This window comes from Pelophylax lessonae (assembly GCF_965119305.1).
Source record: "Pelophylax lessonae genome assembly, chromosome: 3".
Lineage (NCBI taxonomy): Eukaryota > Metazoa > Chordata > Amphibia > Anura > Ranidae > Pelophylax > Pelophylax lessonae.
Window position 1 is genome coordinate 599,376,371 of NC_138770.1, and position 27,513 is coordinate 599,403,883.

Genomic DNA, 27,513 nt, shown 5'->3' on the forward strand with positions numbered 1-27,513 from the left:
CTTACACTGAGGAGAGGCTTCCGTCGGGCCACTCTGCCATAAAGCCCTGACTGGTGGAGGGCTGCAGTGATGGTTGACTTTCTACAACTTTCTCCCATCTCCTGACTGCATCTCTGGAGCTCAGCCACAGTGATCTTTGGGTTCTTCTTTACCTCTCTCACCAAGGCTCTTCTCCCCCGATAGCTCAGTTTGGCTGGACGGCCAGCTCTAGGAAGGGTTCTGGTCGTCCCAAACATCTTCCATTTGAGGATTATGGAGGCCACTGTGCTCTTAGGAACCTTAAGTGCAGCAGAAATCTTTTTGTAACCTTGGCCAGATCTGTGCCTTGCCACAATTCTGTCTCTGAGCTCTTCAGGCAGTTCCTTTGACCTCATGATTCTCATTTGCTCTGACATGCATTGTGATCTGGAAGGTCTTATATAGACAGGTGTGTGGCTTTCCTAATCAAGTCCAATCAGTATAATCAAACACAGCTGGACTCAAATGAAGGTGTAGAACCATCTCAAGGATGATCAGAAGAAATGGAAAGCACCTGAGTTAAATATATGAGTGTCACAGCAAAGGGTCTGAATACTTAGGACCATGTGATATTTCAGTTTTTCTTTTTTAATAAATCTGCAACAATGTCAACAATTCTGTGTTTTTCTGTCAGTATGGGGTACTATGTGTACATTCATGAGGAAGAAGAATGAACTTAAATGATTTTAGCAAATGGCTGCAATATAACAAAGAGTGAAAAATTTAAGGGGGTCTGAATACTTTCCGTACCCACTGTATATATATATATATAATATATATATTTTTTTTATTGGCAAATGGCACAGGACTGCATAATATACAGAGCGCTGGGCACAGGACTGTATAATACACAGAGCGTTGGGCACAGGACTGCACAATACACAGAGTGCTGGGCACAGGACTGCATAATACACAGAGTGCTGGGCACAGGACTGCATAATATACAGAGTGCTGGGCACTGGACTGCATAATACACAGAGCGCTGGGCACAGGACTGCATAATACACAGAGCGCTGGGCACAGGACTGCATAATACACAGAGCGCTAGGCACAGGACTGCATAATGTACAGAGCGCTGGGCACAGGATTACATAATACACAGAGCGCTGGGCACAGGACTGCATAATACACAGAGCGCTGGGTACCGGACTGCATAACGTACAGAGCGCTGGGCAAGGGATTACATAATACACAGGAGGTTGTTAGGCATAGAGTGCAGGGTACAGAGGTTTGCAAAGAGGACAATTCTAATTTCTTCCCCCACATCCATAGCTCACCTCTGCACCCTTCTCTCACAGATTATCTCTGCAGCCACATCTTAGCCCTTCGCCCACAACAGCTACACTCTCCATTTCTCCATTCAGCTGCATCAGCTCTGACCCCTGCTCCCCCACTACCCTCATCTTTGTATCTTTGTACAAACAGAAAACAGGTCCCCCCCCCCCCCATTTGCTCACCTCCTAGTCTCAGCCCCCCACACAGTCAATTTTCGGCTCTGCCTCTCCTCCACTGAACAGCAGCAGGAGCGGCAGTGAGATCGTCCAGCAGGGGGCTTCTGCATCTGAGCCACCAGGCTGTTTCCCACCCAGCATGGAATGCCCTGTCTACATTAATCCGGCCCTGAATCCGGGGACAAAAATACCAGGGACGGTGTCCTCAATCCGGGGACTGTCCCCGGAAACAAGGGACGTCCGCTCACCCTACGTTCGGGTAAATATGCCATATACACGTTTGCTGGTAAGTGTTGATGCAGAAGCAATCAGTGTTTACATGAGTGCAATTCAAAGATGTTGCAATCTCACAGTTTTTCCATAATTCCTTCCTTGAGCTTCCCCACTTTGACCAATTCTCTCTGGCAGCTGCACATACTTAGTTGATAGAAGGGCTAAACAAAGGTAAGTGAAAAACCCATCATTATAACCACCTTGCCCCAATCCAGAGATGTTGCAAGAAAGTTACATAGTTAGTCTGGTTAAAAAAAGACCATCTAGTATAGAATAGATGGTCTATAGAAAGCCTTCGTATACACAATCCTCTAACTACAATTGATCCAAAGGAAGGCATAAAGGGGTTGATTTACTAAAGGCAAATGGACTGTGCACGTTTGAAACTGCAATTACACTCTGCAAGTGCAGTTGCCCCTGAGCTTAGTCAATGAGGTAAAGTTTCACCTTCCAAAGAACAACCAATCACATGCAAGAACAATCAAAAAAACAGCATTTTTAGTTGCACATGATTGGATGATGGAAGCCAGTAGAGCTCTCCTTCATTTATTAAACTCTAATGATACTACACTTTCAAAAGTGCACAGTAAATTTGACTTTAGTAAATCTACCCCAAAAACCCCAGTACAGCACACATTATCCAATTTGCTCCAGCGGGGGGGAAAAATAATCTTTCATGATGCCCCAGGAGGCAATCCAATATTCCCTGGATCAACAACCTCTGGTGCGAATACCTATAAATATAAATATCCAGTTATTTTTTATGCATTTAGGAAAGAATCACACATTTCTTACAACAATCTGCAGAGCTGCCCAGAACTACTTCTTGTTGGAGTCTGTTCCACATTTTCACAGCTCTTACTGTAAAGAAGCCTTTCAATATGTGGAGGTTAAATCTCTCTTTTCCTTCAGTTCTTCCTTAAAGTTGAACTTTATTCAGAAAATTAAGTCCTGCTAGATCACTTCAGGCTGGCCCATTTTGCAGGTAAAGCCATGTAAAACAGTAAAAATAAGTGCCTATACTGTTTAAAATCCATGAACAATTTACTAAAACTGCAGAGCACAAAATCTGGTGCAGCTCTGCATAGAAGCCAATCAGCATCCAGGTTTTTTTGGTCAAAGCAAAAAAAAGCTGAATTTAGAAGCTGATTGGCTATCGTGCACAGCTGCACCAGGTTTTTCACTTTTCAGTTGTAGTAAATCGACCCCACTGTCTCACCCTACTCTGCACATGCTCAGTTACTCTCTATTTTCGGCACTAGAAGCAATCTGCTAGCAGGCCAAATATTTACTGCTGCTCAGGGGCTCAGGGCGTCAGAAAAATGGTGACCTCCAGCAAGAAGAAACAAGAGCAATGCTAAAGGCATTTTACAGCACACACTTATTTTGGTAACCTGTTCCTTTCTGAAGAATATCATTTTATATCAAGTTGTTATAGGTAAAGTTGTTATGGGTAAAGTTCCACTTTATTTACCTCCTCATGTAACAATTCCCTCAAGCAGCTGATAAAAGTTAAACACAGAGGCAAGAATAAAGCCCATCACTGCAATCACATTGCCCCAAATCCCGAAATGTTGCGCTCCCACAGTTCCTCCTTCACGTCTCTTTTGAGCTTCCTCACCTAACAATTTCGTCAAGCAGCTGCAGATATGATAGAAGAGCTAAACCCAACCTGGGGGATGGATCACAAGAGGAAGCTTCATGCTGTCAAACACAAATGCACAAGCTAGATTTTAATGTGCCTTTACTTCGGTGTCAAGTAAAAAGTAACACATTCCATCATGTGGCCCTGAGGAGCCCCGAAGTTTCTGTCACTGTGATGTATAGCAATGACCTCTTCAAGGTTACAAACTCCATTCATTCCCCATCACCGCTAATGAATAATTACAGCAGAGGTAATTAACTTATTTAATTAATGTCATGGGGAAAATTGCAGACGCCAATCTGACCTGTTTTAATTACCCGATCTCCCACTGTGCTCAGTGCATCTCTGTGTGAATCGGATCTCATACAGCGCTAGAGAGAGATGGCTAGACAGGCAGTATGGGGATGTGCGGCACACTCTGTGTATATTTCACTAATAATCTTCAGCTCTATAAAGTAACTCTTTCAGACACAGGTAAGACGCATTTTCACATGGGTGCCATCCAGTGCATTCAGCAGGGGGATACATGAAAAGTTCCCAGCCTGATCTGGAGCAGAACTAGATGGATGTCTGGACCCTTTAAAAATATAGTCGGCCGGATGTAAAAAAAAACTTGTGTCTTTTTACAGACTACCTTCAATCCGTTATAATTGGGGCAGAAAAAAATGGAAAACGATGCAGACCTTTTCCATTTTTTTCCAGACCTAGACCGGATGTCCATTAACATCCACCATAAACCTTACATGAAGATTTTGATAAGTCCACCTGAAAAACCAACAGATGGACCTGATTGGATCGCTCATGTGAAAGGCATAAATTAGAACAGATGTGGGGACATACATTAAGAAGTAGATACATATTTATTTTTAAAACTGAACTCTTCTGAAAAACAAGATAAAAATGATTAGCCCTTAAGTCTTATAGCCCATTCAGACTGGCGCGATCCGACTTCCAGGGGCGACCTGTGAAGTCACGGTGCACAGCGTGCACGGCGACTTCGGCGCGACTTGCACAGACTTCATATAATTGAAGTCAATGCAATTCGCCTCCAGGTCGCCCCAAAGTAGTACAGGACCCTTTTTCTAAGTCGGAGCGACTTGTGTCTCTCCTATTAGAACGGCTCCTGTACTAATCAATGGCGAGCGACCGACCGCGACTTGTCAGGCAACTTGGTCGCCTGACAAGTCGCGCTAGTGTGAATGGACCCTTAACCTTTAATTTAGATATTTCCCCTGCCACTAGATGTAGTTTGATGGCCATTGTCATTCAATCTACTTCTCCTCAGACCAGTAACTGGACAGTGAAAGGAGAAGCAGCACAATGATGAACTTAAGAGTCATTCTGCTCTCTATCATCATGATCCTTGTCAGAACCTGAACTGATAGACATCTCTCTCATTCCATCTCTTATTTATAGGGACTTCAAGAGGCTCAGAACGTGTAACTTATTAATGTGACCTGGTGGTGAGCACCTTACTGTCCCGCCCCCAGCTCCCCTACTGCACAAAGGAGTTTGACTTTCTACCTGTCTCCATCCCATTTCCCTTGGATCTGTGTCTTCTTGCATTTGAACTTGGTCTTATTATGAGTTTCAGCCTGCACTTAGGGGTTATTTACTAAAACTAGACAGTGTGAAATTTGGTATAGTGTGCATGGTAGCCAATCAGCTTCTAACTTCAGCTTGTTCGATTAAGCTTTAACAAAAAAAAACCTGAAAGCTGATTGGTTTCCATGGAGAGCTTCACCAGATTTGGCACTCTGCAGTTTTAGTAAATCAACCCCCTAGTATCTCTAGATTTTTGGTCAGCTGGCTCCTGGTTTAGAATTATAAAGTTGGCAACCAATCTCTATTTACCTGTGGCTGTATCTTGTATGAATATTAGTGATGGCTCTGTTATCAGGATAGCGTATGACTTAGGCCACATCCACCCAAAAATGTCCCTTCGATTTGGGTCTCAGGAAATCTTTCATGGACAGGTCACAATTTCTGTGTGACTGAACCCTGCATTGATGTTACCCTCTCCTTTGCTGGTGCTTCCTGGCAGTCCCAGCACTCACCCCTGAGGCTTTAGGCAGCATTGTTCTAGCTCATGATTTCACTCATTAAATAATACATTTCTCATTCACACTCCTGAGGAAGCCGAACCAGTTTCCAGGAAACATGTCAAGCTGAGAGCTATCTCCACCCCCAGTTTGATGCTCCAATGTTATGTTCTATGTTATAGAGATTGGGTGTGTGACTGAACTCTCTGAATTAAGTTCTCTATATTTTTTGATAATTTGGAGAAATGTAAACATGCTTTGAAATGTTTAGTATGTACATCTTTTAATCAGTTGTAATTAAAAAAATAATTATTTAAATATTTAACAGGGTCTTTCGGTACCCTAATGCTTCATGCACACTGGAAGTCAAAAACACTACCTTTAAGAGAGTTTGTGATTTTTTGTTAGCCTATGGGGTGATTTACTAAAACTGGAAAGTGCAAAATCTGGTGCAGCTGTGCATGGTAGCCAATCAGCTTCTAAGCTTTGACAAAAAACCTGGAAGCTGATTGGTTTCTATGCAGAGCTGCACCAGCTTTTAGAGCTTCAGTTTTAGTAAATCAACCCCTATGTGTCCTTACACACATCGGCAACTACAGGCATTTAGAAGCAGAAAAAAACAACATCACTTGCGCATTCAGGAGAGGAGCGTTTTGGCAGAGGAAACCACTAAACGTGCCTAAACACTTGTAAATGTGTCTAGTCATGCCGTTTGGGTTGAACATTCATTAATTTCAATGGCCAGACTAAATTAATATTTTGGCCAATGAAATGAATAAACATCCAAACGCCTGATGCCATCTGAACAAGTCTAAATGGCTTTAGTTGCCTTTAATACCGATTTTCACCTACCGTGAGAGAATGCGTTCAAAAGAGCTGGGCAAACACCTCGTGTGCATGAAGCCTAAAAGTCCAGCTTTTTCGCTTTCTCTTTCCATGTTCTATATGAATTTAGGATGCAGTAACTAGTACTACATTAGCTCCTGCCCCAATCATACTTTTAACAGCCTAGGAAAAGCCACTGGAGCTCAATAATGGCTTTCCAATAGTAAAAGGTGGAGCTGTATTGAAATATCATATTGTTGCGGTATATTGTGACACATTAAGAATGAGTTTATGCAGACCTAAAAGGACCACTTCAAGAGAGACCCGTGGCCATGTGTTGAATGGTGAAGGACTATGGCTAAGCAATTATACATTACTTATACATTGGTGTTCTTTAGGCACGGTAGCCTGCTTCTACAAGCCTGTACATCACAGTGTCGGTGACGTGCTGTACCAGAGTGGAGCCTTGCTAGATTTATACAAGAAAAATGAATGCTGCGGAAGGAAATGTTACGTAGACATTGTAGCATGTGACAGATATTGATAAAAGCAATTAGGAAGACAAGTGGCCGTTTACCGTAGAAGTCTGGCGGTTTATCCAAAGACTTGTTTCAAAGTCACTGCAAAATATAACAGAGAGAAGAAATGATGGTAACTTGTAATGTGTGATGTTATCACTATCTTTTTTTTTTATCATTACTGCTGTGTTTTTAACGGAATCCTTTGCCAAGAAAATAATGCCTGTGCATGCAGCAGTTTACAGATAAGATAAAGGTACAAGTAGCTGTTGAGTCTGTCAATATCCACATTACAGCAGATGTAAACCAATCACTAAAATCTCATGTCATTTCAATCTTCTTAAATCTGCGTCTTTCTATAAAGGAATCCCTGGTGATCCCACCACTAAGGTCCTTGTTCAGGCATTTACGGTTATGGGTTAACAACCATCTCCCAGTTGGGTTCCATTGTTGTCACCCTGTCACTTGTGCCACTGGTGGAGACTACAAGTGGTCATGCCAATGCACAAGGAACAGACATGGTCTACTGTTGTCACCATCAGGGAGCTACTCCAGATCAAGGATGTAAAGCTAACCCTGGAGTGAGTGCATGTAGACACGAAGTGGCTGAAAAGGCCAACGTAGACCAGCAGCACTATTATCGAAAAAAAGTAAGATATAGTATTTGTACTGAAAAATATATAGTATTTGTAGAAAAACCCAGTCACCAGCTTAAAAATGTGCAGGGAAAGAACAGAAACATCTTAAATAGTTATTTGAAGTGTTTTCTCTTACTATAGTTTTTTTTTTTATTGCAATGTGCTTTTGGATGTCTACACAAGGGAGGCATTTAAATAACATTAAAGAGGTTAACTGCACACATAACATTATGGGAAGATATATAAAAATAAGGAGTAGGATCAATAGATGCCCAAGGAAGCCCACTCACCTGGCGCTAAAAATGCAACTAAATAAATGGACAATATATGCATGTATATGGTCCTAATATGTTAAGTATCCAGCAGCCGCTATTAACAAAGACAATATCAAACAAAAAGGTGCATCTCAAAAGCTATAAACATCTTCTCTTAATCTTTCAATGACACACTAGCAGCGCTCACATAGGACAGGAGTCCCTAGATAAGAAAACAGAGTCTCTGTTATCAGGAAGTGAAGTAATATAGTGATGTCAATCAATGCAAAACATCCATGACAAATGAGAAAAAAGTCAGAGAATCCACGACTTCCACCACTGTGCATACGAGTCCTATAAAGCCTCCCCCTCACTGCAGTGCGAGCCCTATGGTAATCTACTTACCAGAGGCCGCTGAATGCAGGCCATTAAATATCACAAACACCAGGGGGGTCAAATCCTCCAAGAACCCGAGAACTTCTTTCCTGGAAGAGAGGAGACGTAGCTGGAAGTGGCAGCAGAGGAGTGACTCGGGTTCTTGGAGGATTTGACCCCCCTGGTGTTTGTGATATTTAATGGCCTGCATTCAGTGGCCTCTGGCAAGTAGATTACCATAGGGCTCGCACTGCAGTGAGGGGGAGGCTTTATAGGACTCGTATGCACAGTGGTGGAAGTCGTGGATTCTCTGACTTTTTTCTCATTTGTCATGGACGTTTTGCATTGATTGACATCACTATATTACTTCACTTCCTGATAACAGAGACTCTGTTTTCTTATCTAGGGACTCCTGTCCTATGTGAGCGCTGCTAGTGTGTCATTGAAAGATTAAGAGGAGATGTTTATAGCTTTTGAGATGCACCTTTTTGTTTGATGGGAAGATATATGTTGAAAAACTAGTGAAAGGGTCTCTTTACCCCCTTTACCATAGCCCTAAGTCCCAGTTGGCGCACATGCGCATCAGTGCTTTGTTCTGGGGCATGTCTAACCATTGCCCCCTAAAACTCTGACCAAGCTGTCAATAACAACTACAGAAGATTGGGAGCCAGTATTACACTGTCACTATGCAGCCAATCTTAGTGCTGCATGATTGGGATCCCCGCCTACTGGCCTCAGTTGTCACTTCCCACTTATATTTGGGATCCCTACAACTCTGTTCTATATCTTTGCACACCAAAAGGAGGATGAAAAAAGCTTCTCAGGCTTTGTGCCACTACCCTATCCCTGCCTGCTCTGCAAACCCACCTAAGCACTTCCACTTTTCCACCATCATATCACTATGCCTGCCCTTAACCATTGGCTATCTAAGCCTGGGAGGTATTAGGAGAGGGTGTGCACTGTGAGACATAACATTTTAATAAAAAGTATATTATTTTTATTAACCCTGCTAAGGAACTTCTCCTTTTGTACTGTATCCCTAAAACATCTCCCATCATAAAGGTGACAACCCTGTTCCTCCATAAAATACAGTATAGTAAATAGGCGTTGTCACCTTAGGACTGAAAGTGCGTTAATAGCAGGATCACCAAGGAAAAAAATAGAGGGAAAAAAGAAAACAAATGCAGCCACCACATTGCAATGTTATGCATTTTTGGTTCTTGGGTTTAGACATGCTTTAAGAGAAATGTTATGACAGTTACAGACAAGACACACAAGGCACTTGACTTAGCCTGGCCCGAACAACACCATTTCTGTGGGTACCACATAATATTTCTGTAAACCTTGCCATACAAATTACAATCTGATTGTACCATCTTTGTAAAATGTAGATGTATAGAAACTATGTAATATGAGCGCCAACCTAAACAATCCATTCAGTTAGTTGATCTACAGACAGGTGTTGGTGGAGCTAAGGGCTTGCTTACACTTGTGTTGTCCTCTGAAAAGCAATTCAGGTTGGACAGACAGTGAGGATTTATTATGTCGCCTTCTTATTGCCTGTTTTAACCCTTAAAAACCTGCACCATCTGGCTTATCAGTTTAATAGTTAGCATTGAATATAGATTTTGCTGTACACCCCTGTCTGATCCCTTAAGGGGGAGCCAGTAGGGGGTGTAAGCAGGTGCTTCCAAGGGTTTACTGTATTGTGTGTTCTTTTACATGTTTTTGACTATTGTGGTTCTGTTTGCTTTGTTTGTGTAGCCGGGATCGGACTACTAGGATATATATATATATATATATATATATATATATATATATATATATATATATATATATATATACTTATCGTTATTGTTGGAGTCTGTGTGCCCCTTTAAGTTTGCTTTCAGAGGGGATCGGCCTCCAACAGGAAGTAGAAGAACTGGATTGTGGGAGATGTAGTTCTGAATTGATAGCAGACTGTTATCTTGATTGCTGAGGGAACTGTTCTCCCAGGGAGCAACGGGGAAGCAAAGTACCATGGGAGAGACTATAAATCTATCTGTGCCACAGTGTGAGGCTCTCTTGCTCCTGGGACTCCATGAGTGCACATCAGCCTGTCGTGTGTGAAGGACTGGCTGCAGCTGCGGCCTAGTCCACAAGGCCTGACCTGCTTGTGGAACTCATCCTCAGCGCAGCGGATGCTGATCGCTGTACTGTGAATGCTGCCACAGTATAGCTGAAAAGGAAGCGAGTGAAGGCCAACCAGACAGCCTGAAGAGGCAGAGCGACGCTTGTTCCCAGACACCAGAGCGTGGGAGAGCACATCGCCTATCTTATAGGGCCCTCACAGATGGACATCCAGGAAAGAGGGTTCCTGTGTCGGGTTCTGATCGCAAGTATAACCTTTTCATCTACACACTGACTGCAGACACTGCAATATACATCACTTAATGGGATTACAAATTAACATTTGATTCTCCTACTATTTTATAATCACCTTGGAAAGTGTTTAAGAGCTCCAACTGCTGGTGAAGATATAGCAAGGCCTTGCTAAGGGAGGAGTATTGATATCTACTACTTCTTAAAGGAGACACGTTCCATTTAATTGCAGTATTAGTATTATTAGTGGTTAGGATATTAACAGTACAACAATAGTTCGGAGTTCTCATTTAACCTGAATATTGCAATATTATCTTAGAGAGTTGTTCTAACATTGTCCTTTGATATTGCAATTTCTTGTTCTGGTTATTTTGGGTCAGTCTTGTTGAACTCCGTTGGTATAGGCGGGATTTGGTTGACTGACATAGCTATATCAGTTTATTCACTAAGTAAAAGGTCAAAAACTCATTTATATGGTGTCAATATGTTCTTAAAGGTATATACACAATGTCAGAACCTAGAGTGTCAGGTGGGCTGGATGGTTCACAGAGTCATAGGAGTTCTGAGGGACACCCATTAACCAGCAGCCGTCAAGGGGGCAGTGCTACATTTGCATTTCTTTGTAAAACTGTATATCCCTATGTGAGTTAGTTGCACTATTTTGCACTATTTGTGTTTGCCCTGCTGAGGTGGTATTCTCCGGAGCGTAAGGGTTAACACTGCTGGACAGGTTTTCCCAGGCTTTTGGAGAAATACCGCCCTCTGCTGGAGGAAACACATGAAAAGGGAGGGAACCACCTCTCGAGGTCGCCGTAGTAAGTAAGACAGCCGGAGTAAAGGTTCCAAGTCTCCCCATTTAAGGAAAAGAATGCTGCTAAGGCTGTGAACTACTTCTTTCATTTAACCACCTCCTGTAGGAGCCTATTCAGGGTTCTAAGGATTATGAAAACATGGGTTATGCACAGGAGTACAGCTTCCCAGTATTCACGTGAAACTTACAAATTAATGTCACTAGTAGTGAGGTGACAGCTTACTGAGCTCTGAAACCCTCCACAACTATAGTGAGAGAAGAGTTATGAAGTGTATTGATGTACGATTACCCATAGTGCATAGAGTGTAATGAGGAACTGATGTTCTTTGTGAATAATGTAAAGAGTACAGATGTTGGTCTGCAAATTAGTTAATTATGTTCTGTTGGAGAAGTATCTCTTTTAAGTTGGAGTGCTGCCCTCAATGCCAACCTTTTGGTAAATGGCATAGAAACATAGAAACATAGAAACATAGAATGTGTCGGCAGATAAGAACCATTTGGCCCATCTAGTCTGCCCAATATATCTGAATCCTATGAATAGTCCCTGACCCTATCTTATATGAAGGATAGCCTTATGCCTATCCCATGCATGCTTAAACTCCTTCACTGTATTTGCAGCTACCACTTCTGCAGGAAGGTTATTCCATGCATCCACTACTCTCTCAGTAAAGTAATACTTCCTCATATTACTTTTAAACCTTTGCCCCTCTAGTTTAAAACGGTGTCCTCTTGTGGTAGTTTTTTTTCTTTTAAATATGCTCTCCTCCTTTACCGAGTTGATTCCCTTTATGTATTTAAAAGTTTCTATTATATCCCCTCTGTCTCTTCTTTCTTCCAAGCTATACATGTTAAGGTCCTTTAACCTTTCCTGGTAAGTTTTTTCCTGCAATCCATGTACTAGTTTAGTAGCTCTTCTCTGAACTCTCTCTAGAGTATCTATATCCTTCTGGAGATATGGCCTCCAGTACTGCGCACAATACTCCAAGTGAGGTCTCACCAGTGTTCTGTACAGCGGCATGAGCACTTCTCTCTTTCTACTGCTTATACCTCTCCCTATACATCCAAGCATTCTGCTGGCATTTCGTGCTGCTCTATTACATTGTCCTCCCACCTTTAAGTCTTCTGAAATAATTACTCCTAAATCCCTTTCCTCAGATACTGAGGTCAGGACTGTGTCAAATATTCTATATTCTGCCCTTGGGTTTTTACGCCCCAGGTGCATTATCTTGCACTTATCCACATTAAATTTCAGTTGCCAGAGTTCTGACCATTCTTCTAGTTTTCCTAAATCCTTTTCCATTTGGCATTTCCCTCCAGGAACATCAACCCTGTTACATATCTTTGTGTCATCAGCAAAAAGACAAACCTTATCATCGAGGCCTTTTGCAATATCACTTATGAAGATATTAAACAAAATTGGTCCCAGTACAGATCCCTGAGGTACCCCACTGGTAACATGACCTTGTTCTGAATGTTCTCCATTGACTACAACTCTCTGTTGTCTGTCACTCAGCCACTGCCTAATCCACTCAACAATATGGGAGTCCATGCTCAATGACTGTAGTTTATTGATAAGTCTTCTATGTGGGACAGTGTCAAAAGCCTTACTAAAATCTAGATATGCAATGTCTATTGCACCTCCACCGTCTATTATTTTAGTCACCCAGTCAAAAAAATCTATAAGATTTGTTTGACATGATCTCCCTGAAGTAAACCCATGTTGTTTTTCATCTTGCAATCCATGGAATTTAAGATGTTCCACAATTCTATCCTTTAATAGGGTTTCTATTAATTTGCCTACTATTGATGTCAGACTCACTGGTCTATAGTTGCTCGATTCCTCCCTACTACCTTTTTTGTGAATGGGCACGACATTTGCCAATTTCCAATCTTCCGGGACGACTCCTGTTACTAATGATTGGTTAAATAAATCTGTTAATGGTTTTGCCAGTTCACCACTAAGCTCTTTTAATAATTTTGGGTGTATCTCATCAGGACCCTGTGACTTATTTGTCTTCACTTTAGACAGCAATCTTAGAACGTCTTCCTCTGTAAAGACACATGCATCAAACGATTCATTAGTCATCCTTTCAAGTGGAGGTCCTTCTTCTTTTTCTTCTGTAAAAACTGAACAGAAGTATTCATTAAGGCAGTCGGCTAGCCCTTTATTCTCTTCTACATACCTTCCGTCCTTTGTTTTTAATTTAGTTATTCCTTGTTTTAATTTCCTTTTTTCATTTATATACCTGAAGAATGTCTTATCCCCCTTTTTCATAGACTGAGCTAGTTTTTCTTCTGCCTGCGCTTTAGAAGTTCTTATAACTTGCTTGGCCTTTTTCTGCCTAATCTTGTAGATTTCCTTATCTTCATTGCTCTGGGTTTTTTTATAATTACAAAATGCTAGCTTTTTATTTTTATTGATTTGGGCCACTTCTGCTGAGTACCACAGTGGTCTCTTCCTTTTTTTGCTTTTACTGACAAGTCTAATGCAATTTTCTGTTGCCTTCAATAGTGCACCTTTTAAGTAGTCCCATTTCTCCTGGACTCCATGTAATCCGTTCCAGTCTGATAAGGACTCATTTATGACTAATTTCATTTTTGAAAAGTCTGTTTTTCTAAAATCTAAAACTTTTGTTTTTGTGTGGTGTGATTCTTTCACAGTTCTTATATTAAACCACACTGACTGGTGATCACTAGATCCCAAGGTTTCGCCTACAATGACATCATATACCGAATCCCCATTTGTGAATACCAAATCCAAAATGGCCTCCCTCCGGGTTGGCTCCTCAACCACTTGTTGCAGAGACAACCCCAGTAGGGAATTTAGAATATCTGTACTCCTGGTAGAACTTGCTATTTTGGTTTTCCAGTTTATATCTGGAAGATTGAAATCTCCCATAATGATAACTTCTCCTTTCATTGTCATTTTAGCTATTTCTTCAACTAGTAGATCATCTAGTTCTTTAACTTGACCAGGTGGTCTATATATCACACCTACACGAGTTACTGCATGATTAGCAAACTGCAACGTAACCCAAACTGACTCTATGTTGGCCTCACCAACTTGTATTAGGTTAGATTTAATGCTATCTTTCACATACAGGGCCACTCCTCCTCCTTTCTTGCCTTCTCTGTCTCTTCTGTATAAAGAGTACCCTGGTATGGTTATGTCCCAGTCATTTCTTTCATTAAACCATGTCTCCGTAACAGCCATTAAATCTACATTCTCAGATGCCATTATTGACCCAAGTTCATTGATTTTTTTACCTAAACTGCGAGCATTTGTAGACAGGACTCTGAGCTTATCATTTCTTAACCTCTGTGCTTCTGACCTGTTCTGGCATTGTTTCGGGGGGCAATTGGACTCTTGTATTTTCACTCTTTTGCCCCCCCTTCCTAGTTTAAATACTCTTTCGCAAATTCTTGGAGTTGTTCACTAAGTATATTTGTTCCTTTGAGAGAAAGATGCAAACCATCGTTTTTGAACAGTTCCTTTCTATTCCTATCATGAGAAACAAAGCCAAATCCTTGCTCTTGACACGATTTACTAAGCCATATGTTGAACTCCTTTATGCGCCTCTGCCTATCATTCTGAACATTATGCACAGGCAGAACTTCAGAAAATGAAATGGTGGATGCAAAATCCTGTATGTCATTTCCAAGTGTGATAAAAGATTTTTTCACCTCTGACACTTCATTGCAAGCCAGGTCATTTGTCCCTAGATGGACAAGAACATCCACGTCCCCTTCCTGCTTTGCTTGCTTAACAATATTAATAATACGTCTTCTATCTCGCCTAGCAGTAGCACCAGGGAGACATCTCACAAAACCATTTTCTTTAAGCTCCACACTTCTTATGATTGAATCACCCAGCAACAGCTGCTTCCTTTGAGACTTCACTTTATCTTTTTTGTCCTTGGCTGCAGTCTTGCATACATTAGACATAGGAGTCGATGGTTTCTCACCCTCTGTGCTTGAGTCCATATCCATGTTGTCCTTACATTCTGAGAGTGCTGCAAATGAATTTTGGAGAACCACCGACTGTGGGACATGTCTTCTATCCACCACTCTAAGTCTTCCAGAACCTGCAGTAACCCATCTGCCATTTCTGGGGGTCCTCTGTGGCAGTGGCATTGCAACAGTCCCAGCTGGAGTTTGTTTAACAGATAATTTTAATATCTCTGATTTCAAAAATGCAATTTCCTGCTGCAGTAAGGAGAATTGCCTACAGATCTGACAGCATCCGAATATCCAAAGAGTGGAACATGAAATAAATGCACAACAATTCCTGCACTGAACCAAGTCTGCCATTTTAAAGAGGAGAGAAAAAAAAAAAAGAAAAAAATTTGTAAATTTAAGTCAAACAAATCTTACCTTTTTTTTCTTTTTCCACCTTCCAGCCTACCTCCTGACTATCTCCTGCAATATCTCTTCACTGTACTTAAAATGTTGTACTTGCAATGGTGTACTTGCAGCTAATGAAATTAGGACAGCTAATTAGTATTTCTCTATATATACACACTCCTCAGCCTTCCTTTAGCGCTCTGTCTGGTCCCCTACTTAGGAGCAGTAAGTCCTGCCCACAGGGGGCATTGAAAACACGGCCCAGCCACACGTTTTACATCCCCACCACAGCAAGTGTAAATGAGGCCTACATGAGATTGTGCAATCAGACTGTGATTTGTGTAGTCAGCTTCCAATAGTTTAAAGCTGAACTCCAGAAAAAGCAAATACTGTATGAATACAAGAGCCATATGTTTTCTTGAATCTTGGTGTGCTTTGTATATTTCTTCCATATCTGTGCAGTAATCCACTGTAAAACTTTGCCTCTGTGCAGGAGTTTTCTGTAATAAAGACCGGTCACTGCTGCTCTCTCTCCTTGTGCAGGGTGACTGGTCTTGTCTCTGCCCCCTCCTCTAGTTTTCTGCAGACAGTCTGTAGTGTGTGGGGTCTCCGACAGCTCTGCTCTCTGCACAGTGATGATTTCACTGCTAATTTTACAAGGTAATATCTGGGTTTTCAAAGTCATTTAGTGCTCACAAAGTGGATTTATAGACTTTGTGGTTATTGTGAAATGTATTTTAATGAGAGTTTTTTGCCCGGAATTCAGCTTCAACTTTTTTTTATTTATTAAACATGAGCCCATCAAAGATTAACTTACCTTAGCAATGCATTGTTCTCAAAGAGAGCATCATCAATGACTTTTTGTGGTGCATTTATGGTCTGGTATCTACAAAGCAAACACACAAATTTTGGGATTATACCATGATGAGCACAGAGGCAAACATATGGCATGAAGAAAATACATTTATACTATAATTAATGGCAATTTCTTTATTTTTTTTTTGTTAACAGATGCTTTTTATTTTCATAATTTTGTAACTTACATCAAAATATAAAAAATGAAAGACATTATCTTTCTAACATATGTAGCACCCTCCTAGATAGATGCTAGAGAGTGAGTATAGTTTCTGACTCTGGAGCAGCAGGTAAATTCTATATTCTCTCTGCTTAACCACTTGCCGACCGCCGCACGACTATTTACTGCAGCAGTCAGCCCCTACTGGGTAAAGCGAAGTAGTACTACGTCGCTCGCCCATCAGCCTCTAGGGGGCGAGCTCCCACCCCCGCTCGGTCACTTACATCCCTGCGCGAGTGACCGGCGGCTCCGATGTCCGCCGGCCATTCGCGATCTCCCGCTGGAGAGGGAGAAAGGCAGGCGGCTAATGTAAACAGATCATACGATCCTGCTATGTAGGATCGTATGTCTCTGTGGTTACATCACAAGCCACGCCCCCCACAGTTAGAATCACGCCGCTAGGGATACATTTAACCTACTGATCACCAATAAAGTTAACCCCTTCCCTGCCAGTGTCATTTTTACAGTAACAGTGCATATTTATAGCACTAATTACTGTAGTGATGTCACTGGTACCCCCAAAAGTGTCAAAAATGTCAGTCAAGGGTCCGATCTGTCCACCGCAATGTCGCAGTCCCACAAAAAAAATTGCAGATCGCCGCCATTACTAGTTAAAAAAAAAAACAATAAAAATTACATAAATCTTTCCCGTAATTAGTAAACACAATAACTTTTGCGCAAACCAATCAAAATAGGCTTATTGCGATTTTTTTTCACCAAAAATATGTAGCAGAAAACAAATTGGCCTAAAATGTTAAAAAAATTTGATTTTTACTTTTTCTTTTTTGGGAATTTCATATAAAAAAAAATGTGAAAAATATTGTTATTTTTTGTTTATAGCGCAAAAAGTAAAAATTGCACAGGTGATCAAATACCACCAAAAGAAAGCTCTGTTTGTGGGAAAAAAGGACGTCAGTTTCATTTGGGTACAGCGTCTGCGGTCTGCTCAATGTGCTTATTGTGTGATTCACATGGTCTGAAGGAGTGTCCCCACTGTGGCCAATGGGGGGGCACATTGGACAGTGGAGGAAACCTGGCCTATGAGGACAAAGGCTTTGATACAGCCCCAGGGATTGGTGCAGACTGCGGTCTCAGTGTATTGTGGGGTGTAGTATATAAAGCCAGGGACACATGTGCTCAAGGTCTTTGGCTGGAAGCAGAGTCCTGGAAGGAGGGTGGCGGCTGCCTTCTCTTCTAAAGCGGTTGGTGTGTGGCCACAGGCGGTCGGCCTGGTGAGCCAGAGGTGTGGAGCTGAGCCCAGAGGTCCAGGAGAGCTTACTGGAGGAGTTGAGGCACTGCGAGAATCTGGAAAGCAGTAAGGTGAGTACAGAGTATATTGCCTAATGCCTCGTATACACGTTCAGATAATCGCTTTCGACTTGATCACATGATAATCTGATCGTTAGTACACAGCTTTGGACAGCCGATCACGACAGTTCATCCAACAAAATCCGAAGGGACAAACATGAAAACTTCTGTCGTACGATAGCCTAGCGAACGACAATCGTTTAGTCAGTACAGTATGCGTCCACTAAAAATCGATCGACAAAGACTACGCATGATTAGAAACACTAAAATAGCACAGAAAAAGCCCGGCTGCCATTGTTTTTGTTTTGCACCATCTGATATGTAGCTAAGCAACCAGGAAGCTTTTCCGGAATCGTACGAAAAAAAATCCTACGTTTATATGCATTGTTAAATTCGATACTAGTATCATGCAACAAAATGCGAACGATAAGTCGTCCGGTTATCTGAACGTGTGTGCGAGGCATAAGAGTCTGCCCAGGAAGGGGACCACTCGGGAGTAGTGTAGTCAGTGGACGGTGTCAGCTGGAGGAAAGGGGGTACTAGGTGAGTGATCTGAAGAGAAATACTATAAGGAACATTTACCTCAGATTCATCCAGTAGCAGGATGAAGTAGCGGCCTTGCCGCATCCTCAAGTTAGAAGTTAGAAGTCCTCAGAATTGTGAATAGTTCAAGTGTTGGAGTATCCCACTCATCCCTTCTCCCATCCCAATATAAAATAAAAACAACAAAAACATCAGCCTCTAGACTGATCATTGACTGAGCCAAGAACGTAAAGTGCTAAGACTTCTGCATGCAGTTGCTACAGGTAACCCAGGGGAATCCAAAAGTGTTAAAAAAACAGCAGCTCTTAAGGGGGAAGTGATACACATATATATAATGACAAAATATTCCCTTGTATATACAGTACCTATGTAACTGACTAACCACTTAAGCCCCAGCCCTATTTCGGACACTTTTTGTTTACAAGTTAAAATCAGTATTTTTTCCCCAGAAAACTACTTAGAACCTCAAAACATTATATATATATATATTTTTTAGCAAAGACTCTGGAGAATAAAGTGGCGGTCATTGCAATATTTTTTGTCACGCGGTATTTGCGCAGCGGTCTTTAAAACGCCATTTTTTTGGAAAATATTTGAAAAATCACATTCCACTGCATTTAAAAAATACTAAACAGTAAAGTTAGCCCATTTATTTTGTATATTGTGAGAGATGATGTCACGCCGAGTAAATAGATACCCAAAATGTTACGGTTTAAAATTGCGCTCCCCCTCCCCCCGTGGGATGACGACAAACTACGGTCAATAGAGATCTCAATAGGCGACGCTTTACATTTTTTTAACGGTTACCAGTTTAGAGTTAGAGTGTAGCTCTTTTTTTAAAATTATTGCTCACGCTCTGGCGATCGTGGCAATACCTCACATGTGTGGTTTGAACAGTGATTTCATTCGCGGCTCGACTTCCGTATACGTTTTTTTTTGTGCGCGAGCTAACGGTGACGGGGGCGGCTAAAATTTTTTTTTTCCTTTTTATTTTCTTTTTTTTTTAACTTTAGAACAGGTTTTTTTTTAAAAAAAAAAAAAATCTGATCACTTTTATTGCTGTCACAAGCAATAGTAGTGGCAATGTAGTGACAGGTACTCTTTATGGAGGGATCGAGGGTCTAAAAGACCCTCGACCCCTACACTACACTTTCATGTATGCAAAACGCCGAAAACTGCGTTTTTGCATACAGCCGGATACAGCGGATGTGCCTGCTGGGTGCTCAGGGCTCCCGGTGGGACGGGAGCCCCGAGCAAAGTCGCAGAAGGCGGCGGGAGGGGGCGTCCCCTCCCGCTCACCCGGGTAACGATCGAGCGGCCCCCGATGGAAATCTGACCATCGGCTGTAAAACACGGTACCGGGATGGTGTCTCTAGCTAGAGGCATCATCCCGGTATACTACCGCAAAGTCTGCCGACGTAGATCAACGTTAGTATGCAGTGGCTAATTAGGAGTCAAATGAGTGCCAGGAGAGGAAGTTTCTCTTCCCTGAATCAGTCAGTGTACTGTATGTATAACCACATTTTTTTTTTGTTTAGTATTGGTCAGTGTTTCTCCTTTTTTCACAGTCAAAATCAAGAGGCACGCCAGTCTAAAGTATAAAAAATGTAAATGTACCTTTTCAATGGGAAACCTGAGCCTGGGGCAATGCACACAACTGTCTTGATGAAAATAAGTTCACATCAAAAGCCCTCCTTCACCTCAGAGATCCCCCCCATCATACTATCTGAGACTTCAGGTTCACCAGTTGGTCCCTGTGTACTACAACCAGGCTGTGGTTCTTCCAAGCACTCAGGGGTGACATCTCTTTCTGCATTATGAGCTAAAGATTTTGAGGCTTCCCCAGAATCTTCTACCTCAGGGATGTCAGCCGGTTCTGACTTGACTGCTACAGTCCCGTTTGAGGGTGATGGTACAGGGTCCTTTGACTCTATGAAGGCTAAGGCACACGAATGGCTTCGGAGATGTGCAGGAGATGGTCTACTTAGACCTAATAACAACTTTATAGGTATTTAAGGCAAGGGGGGACATAATTAGGTCCCAGCATTCTCCACTGGTTTCACTCATGTCTAAGTAGACCATCTCCTGCCTACTCATGTCTACTAAGACATGAGTGAAACCAGTGGAGAATGCTGGGACCTAATTATGTCCCCCCTTGCCTTAAATACCTATAAAGTTGTTATTAGGTATAAGCCACTGGTAGGAATTCACAAATAAACCAAACCTATGATTACAAAACCAACAAGAGTACTCACGGAGTTGAGGAATTGCTGGGGTATGGTGCTTGGTTGTTCTCCCCTGACACTGTTTGTGGTCCTTGTGGTCCTTGATATCTAAAGCCAAAAGTGATATTTATCAATTTTTTAATATACACATGTAGTTTTTATTTTCACAATATTTTTTCTTTTCAGGAAAAGCAGAAACATGCTGGTGTTTGTATGGTTAATCCATAGAGCTTGGTAATGATGCACTAGATACTTTATTGTACAGGTCATACACAGAGGGAGGAGAAGGTGACAGGGTCAATATACAGGTCACATACAGTGGCAGGATGGAGATCTAGGGGGGCAGATGTGCAGTTTAAGGGAGGTTAATATACAGTTCTTATACAGACAGTTAGAGAACAGAAGTGTAGGATGGGAGGGTGGGTGAATAATACAATCTCATTGGAAATGAAGGAATGGATCAGCAGCTGCTGTTTAACAATACAGACTGCTATATTTGGCCCAACAGGGACCACAAGGTACAGATTTGATTGGATTGGCTCGGTACACTGTGTACAGTCACTGTGTCTGTGATTAGTGGATGCCACACCAACTCTAGGGTGTTTTTTTTTTGGCTTTTTTTTTCATTTACTTTTTTAAACGGTGCTGGGGGAATTACAGTCTACTGATCCGCCATTTATAAACATACAATGGCAGAAAACAGAATAATGACCTAAATCAGCCAATAAAGGGTATCACCTAAACTTCAAACATTCTTTAGTAAACTTGCTGAACTTAATCTTATAGCCAACAACTTTGGGTTCCTACTCATTACTTACTCCACCCTTTAAAATTACAAATTGAAGAGCACTCCTTTATTAAAATAAGAAGTCATGTCATTGTAGAGCCAGGATAAATCCCACCCAACCCTGAAAAATCACTTTTTATTTAAATAAAGACAATGTGGGCATGCTAGGGCCTCATTAACACAGGCACTGAGGTCTGTATACTGTGAATGGGCCATTTTCTCCAGCATCTGTAACCTCCAGGTGCTCTGTGCAGACAGCCCATTGAAGTCTATTAGGACATAGCGCTGCATGGACACAGACTTAAAAACCTAACTTAAAACTTAACCTAACTTAAAAAAAGTCTTAAAAACAATTGAAGAACAGGGTTTTCTGGCACTTTTTGTTTACAAGTAAAAAAATGTGTATTTTTTGCTAGAAAATTACTTAGAACCCCCAAACATTATATTTCTTTAATCAGAGACCCTGGAGAATAAAATGGCGATCAATTTTTTTATGTGACATGGAAAAAAATCCGCTTTAAAGAATTTTAATGCAAAAAATAAACCACAATATATAACAGAATTTTTGGGTAAAATATAAAAGATGTTGTGACAGTGAGTAAATAGATACCTAACATGCCACGCTTTAAAATTGCGCACGGTCGTGGAATGGCAACAAACTACTATACATAAACATCTTCATAGGCGATGCTTTAAAAAAAATTTACAGGCTAACTGTTTAGAGCAGGGATCCTCAAAATATGGCCCTCCAGCTGTTGCGGAACTACACGTCCCATGAGGCATTGTCAAACTCTGACATTCACAGGCATGACTAGGCATGATGGGAATTGTAGTTCCCGAACAACTGGGGGGCCATAGTTTGAACACCCCTGGTTTAGAGTTACAGAGGACATCTAATGCTAGAACTATTGCTCTTGCCATTACGTTTGTGGTGATGCCTCACAGGCGTGATGCGAACACCATTTACACATGCGTGAGTGCCATACGTATAAGTTTGCTTCTGTGTGCGAGCTCGGAGGGGTGGGGTGCTTTTCTTTTTTTTTTTGTAATTTCTTTTTTTTTTATTATTATTTTTTTTACACTTTACACTTTCCCTTTAGTTTTTTTTTTTATCACTTTTTCTCCTATCACAAAGAATTTAAACATCCCTTGTGACAGAAATAAGGGATAACAGGTCCTCTTTATGAAGAGATTTGGGGTCTATAAGACCCCAAATTTATCCTCTACCTTTAAAAGCATCTGATCAAAAAAAAAAAAAACATTGATCTCTTGCTTTAAAAAAGAAAATTATTTACTTCCGCCCTAGATCGGAAGTGATGTCATGACTTCTCTTCGGTCCTCCCAGATCAGAGGTCTCCAAACTATGGCCCTCCAGTTGTTCAAGTGCTACAATTCCCATCATGCCTAGTCATGTCTGTGAATGTCAGAGTTTTACAATGACTCATGGGACGTGTAGTTCTGCAACAGCTGGGGGGCCGTAGTTTGGAGATCCCTGTCCTAGATCAGAGAGGTGAGGAGAGATGATCTCGTCCCATCTTGCCACTGTGACCAGCCGCGCTAACTGTTGGATTGTTTCCCAGGCTAGCCGGTAAGAATAGTAAGCACAAGAAACACTGGTGAGCGGTGGTGGGGGAACAACCCCTCCCGCTACTTCTAAAAGCAATCCAGCAGGTAATCAGCCACTCAGATTACTTTCATAAGAAAGAGAATCGCTGGATGAAAGAAAAATACCAGGGTTATGGCTAATGGCTTTAGCCATAATCCAGGTGAACCACTTCAAAACCCCAACAGATATATACGTATTGTGGTCTTAAAGTGGGCAATGTGACAGACGTGCAGATGCGGGTCAGCGGCTCTGAATGCACACTGCCTAAGTACTCCTCTCAAGAGCCTTTAGCTCTGATGCAAGCAGTGGGCTGGCTCTTTGGAGGAGTTACATAAATATCAAAATGTCTGGAGGAGTGGGAGCTCCTAGAAAGACTGTATATTATTTTATTGTGTTTTGTTCCGTTCTTTATTGTGATCTTGTTTTGGCCTTGTTGAATGTAACTTTATTTAATCATTTCCCACTGGGATTAATAAAGTACTCTGAATCTGATTATGCTTGCATCAGGGCTCTTGAGAAAAGTACCAAGGCAGGGCACTGTGATGTTTTCAGGAAGCCATGTACAACACCCCACTGATCCCTTCCACCAGCCGGGATCTGCATGTATTACATGCAGAAGCACAGAGTGTGCCTCTAGTGATAACATCAGTGGATGTAAAATAAAGTTAAAGTTAAGTATAAAGTATGTAATGAAAACAGAAAAAAAAAAAAATAGCCTGTTGACAAGGGGAAAAAGCAGGAACCAGGAAAGGCAAAAAATAAGCTGATTAAATTTCTACTTTAAGAAGACATGCTGTACTTCACAGAATTAAAAAAACAGCGCAGTACTCACTGTGCTGAGGAATCGCCGGTGTATAGCTCTGAGCTTTCCTCCCGTGACGCTGTTTGTAATCCTTGATATCTAAAGTTAGAAGTGATATTAATCAATGTAAAAACATGCTACACATGAAGCTTTGGCTAAAGGCATTAGTAAGTAACAATATAAATATAAGGAGATATTAGAAAACCTGTCGTACACCATGTGAATGTTGGGGCCCTGTATTTCTAAACTCTCTGTTCAAAAAACAACCATCTCATAATTGTGGGATGACCTAACATGTAAAACCAAAGAGTCAAATTCATGGTCAGATTAAACCACAACCAACCCTGACAGATTCCTCTCATTATAAGGTAATGTCCCAAGGCTGGCATTGTATGAAACCTTACAGTACCTTTACAGTAGAATAGTGGTAACATTTCCTTTGCCAATTTTGATGGTACAACAATGCCTTCTATAAACTAAAGCTATTTACACATTACCATGTCCCATCCCACAATACAAGAAGATTGTTATCTCCAATCTCTATCTAACAGAAACCATGCTTTACTAATGGAAATGAATCAACCTCATCCAGTCACATTTAATTTTGAATAAATTACTCTATAATGTTAGGCTGTCTGTGCTACAAATCAGAGGATCTGAGGATGGACCATTGAGTAATACAAGCATGACCTTGTCAACACGATTGGTGTGAGAATATCCCAAGTACCATAACAGGAATAGTGGGGAAATCTTCCAGTGGGTACACTTCTTTGGGTGACAACTTTCTCAGAGGAAAGTTATCTCATGTTAGGAAGATTTTCTCTCATCTCCTGTTTTGTCTACAAAAATTTCTCCAGTAGGACACAGATTTAAAATAAAACTTGACACAAGATACAGATTAAAATTCAAATATCAACCAAAAATCAAAAAAAAAAAAAAAAAAAAAAAAAACACATGACACAAATGTTATAAAATGAGTTGCAGTTCAGTGAGTGAAATAAGTATTTGATCCCCTACCAACCAACAATAATTCTGCCGCCCACAGACTGGTTACAGTTTTTTGCTCATGTGGTACACAGATTAGTGCTGTCAACTTAAGAAGGTGCCCCTAACGACAACCGGTAATGTGTAAAAAAGACACCAGTCCACAGAATCTCTTCCATTCAAACCTCACCATCATGGACAAGACCAAAGAGCTGTCAAAGGACATGCAGGACAAGATTGTAGACCACAAGGCTAGAATGGGCTACAAGACCATCAGCAAGAAGCTTGATGAGAAGGAGACAACTGTTGGAGCGATTATTAGCAAATGGAAGAAATACAAAATAGCCATCAGTCACCCTCAGCCTGGAGCTCCATTCAGGATTTCACCTCATGGGTAAGTATGATAATGAGAAAAGTGAGGGGACCGCCCAGAACTACACTGAAAGTGCTTGTGAATGATCTCAAGGCAGTAGGGACCATAGTCACCAAACAAACCATTGGTAACACAATACGCCCCCATCGATTGAAATCATGCAGCGCCTTCAAGATCCCCCTCCTCAAGAAGGCGCATTTAAAGGCCAATCTCAAGTTTGCCAATGAACATTTAAATAATTCATAAATTGTGCCTAATATTCAATCTATTACAGTCCAAACCGCCTTTACAACGTGGGCAGAGTTTTCTTGCACACCCTTTGAATATGGGATGAAAAAAATGGACAAACGGTCCACATGTGTGAAAGGGGTTTAATAGTGATCTATTGCTGACTGAAATCAGCCAGCAATAGATCACTATAGCAATGAGCTTTCTACTATGAGGAAATGCTGTAACATCACTCGACATAATATACCTTCCAGTGTAAACACAACGCAGAAGCTTTCCCTGTGCTGTTTTATGGTGCCCTGGACTCAAGTGGCTAATATTTTTAAAGACAACCATAACTGGATTAAATTGCAATTGGCTGTCTCAGCTCTCTGTCAGCAGGAGCAACAATGATAAATCAGTAAGGAATTCTCACTGCACCTATTTCATGAGACAACTTTGCTAGTGGATCAGAAACGTACTTCTTGAAACAGGCCAATAGTGCAACATACTTACTCTGCAATCTTAGAAGTCCTCATGAATATCCTCAGGAGAAACTCTGACTCCTGCCCCTTGTTCTGTGTGAAGGGTAAGATGACATATGTTCCAGGGGGAGCCTCAAATGACTTGGTGACCTCTCGTACACGTTCCAAATTGGTGTTTATTGTTTCTGTGGCTTGTTGACGAGAAAATTTCTGCTGTGACCCATTCTTTGTTCCCTGCAAGTCAAAAAGAAGCATGCTGGCTTGTATTAAAGCAAAGTATAATGGTTTTACTCATTTTTATGTAATGCTGCTAATACTTTTTTACCAATTATAGTAAAAAGATTAGCGTTTCCATGGCAACTGCATTATGAAAGCCAGATTTGCCTGCATGTGTGTATGTATTGGCCTTTTTTTTTTTTTTTAAGTTCTGGATGGAGTGTTGAAGGGTTAGAACCCCTGACAATTTTTATTTCTGTCTGTCCCCACTTGTCCTTGTGTCCCCTATTTGTCCTGGTGCCCAATATTACAGAGACTGAAAAGTGATGGAAAATCTAAAATATACAGAACAATTTCCAGTGACGACACATCTTCCAGTGACAACTGTCTGACAGAATAACATTGGAGCAATCTCCTCCAACTTCCTGTAGAATCTCTATGGCTGGAAGTAGAAGGTAAATCTTCCCAAAAGGACATCTACAAAAAGAAATGAACAGGGGTTGTAACCCTTACCTACTCTATCTAAAACGAAAAAGAAAAGTTTTGACTAAACATGCACTTTAAAAATAAAATAAAAATAGTGCAGTGTTCTACTAATTTTAAATGTGTAAATTGTTAAAAAAAAAACCTTTTATCCACTTACTATAAAAAAAATTCCAAAATATGTAATTATTCAATGCAGGCAACATAAAATAATACCCATCAGAAATCTTTAAAAATACCATATTGTTATAAAAAAAACTTAACATCAAAAAGGATCTAAAAAATTAGCAATACGCGTGTTCTTTTACCAGTCCAAAAATGATCAGTGTATTTAGAATTATCTTCGCACTACAAAACATCTCCACCACTTGTGATTGCCGCCACCACTCCTGTGTGAAAGAAATACACCCCCAGTTCTTTACCTCTAACTTACAGGAGGTCAATGGTGCCTGTATGGTGTTCCATTTCTACGCAAGCATTCATGTCTTTCCAACTTAGACCTCTATTACCATCTTCAAGGAAATTTATAGTTTATGTAAACCTCAACATAAAATGAAGGAACAGCTAGTTCTCTTCGTATGGTAAGATTTCATAAATACTGTTAAAAACTCACTCAAATGTCAAATTGGAATATACACATTGAATCACATCTACAGACAACGATACGCAATGCTCCTGCTCTGATACTCTAAGCCTACTGTCCTTCGCACTAGTATGATGATGTCACTGATCAATCATGCTTGACTCGCTGTGTCCAGAACAGACTTAGCGCTCTTTCACACGGCCGCTCCATGTGAAAGGTCCGCTGCGGGACTTTTTTTTTTTTTTTCACGGAGCGGATGACATTTCTGTCATCCGCTC

General features: G+C 41.1%; 1 protein-coding gene across 1 annotated transcript in view; it reads right to left on the bottom strand.

Annotated features, from left to right (window-relative positions):
- The window catches only part of LOC309549583 (calpain-13-like), a 207,591-nt gene that overhangs the window by 40,717 nt on the left and 139,361 nt on the right, over nucleotides 1-27,513 (bottom strand). Inside the window, exons 12-16 of the mRNA XM_082249956.1 lie at nucleotides 25,985-26,187; nucleotides 23,935-24,003; nucleotides 20,740-20,817; nucleotides 16,376-16,444; nucleotides 6,832-6,874 (exon numbers count right to left, since the gene is read on the bottom strand). Coding sequence (XP_082106082.1) covers nucleotides 6,832-6,874; nucleotides 16,376-16,444; nucleotides 20,740-20,817; nucleotides 23,935-24,003; nucleotides 25,985-26,187 — 462 coding nt within the window. The remainder of the gene's footprint in view (nucleotides 1-6,831; nucleotides 6,875-16,375; nucleotides 16,445-20,739; nucleotides 20,818-23,934; nucleotides 24,004-25,984; nucleotides 26,188-27,513) is intronic.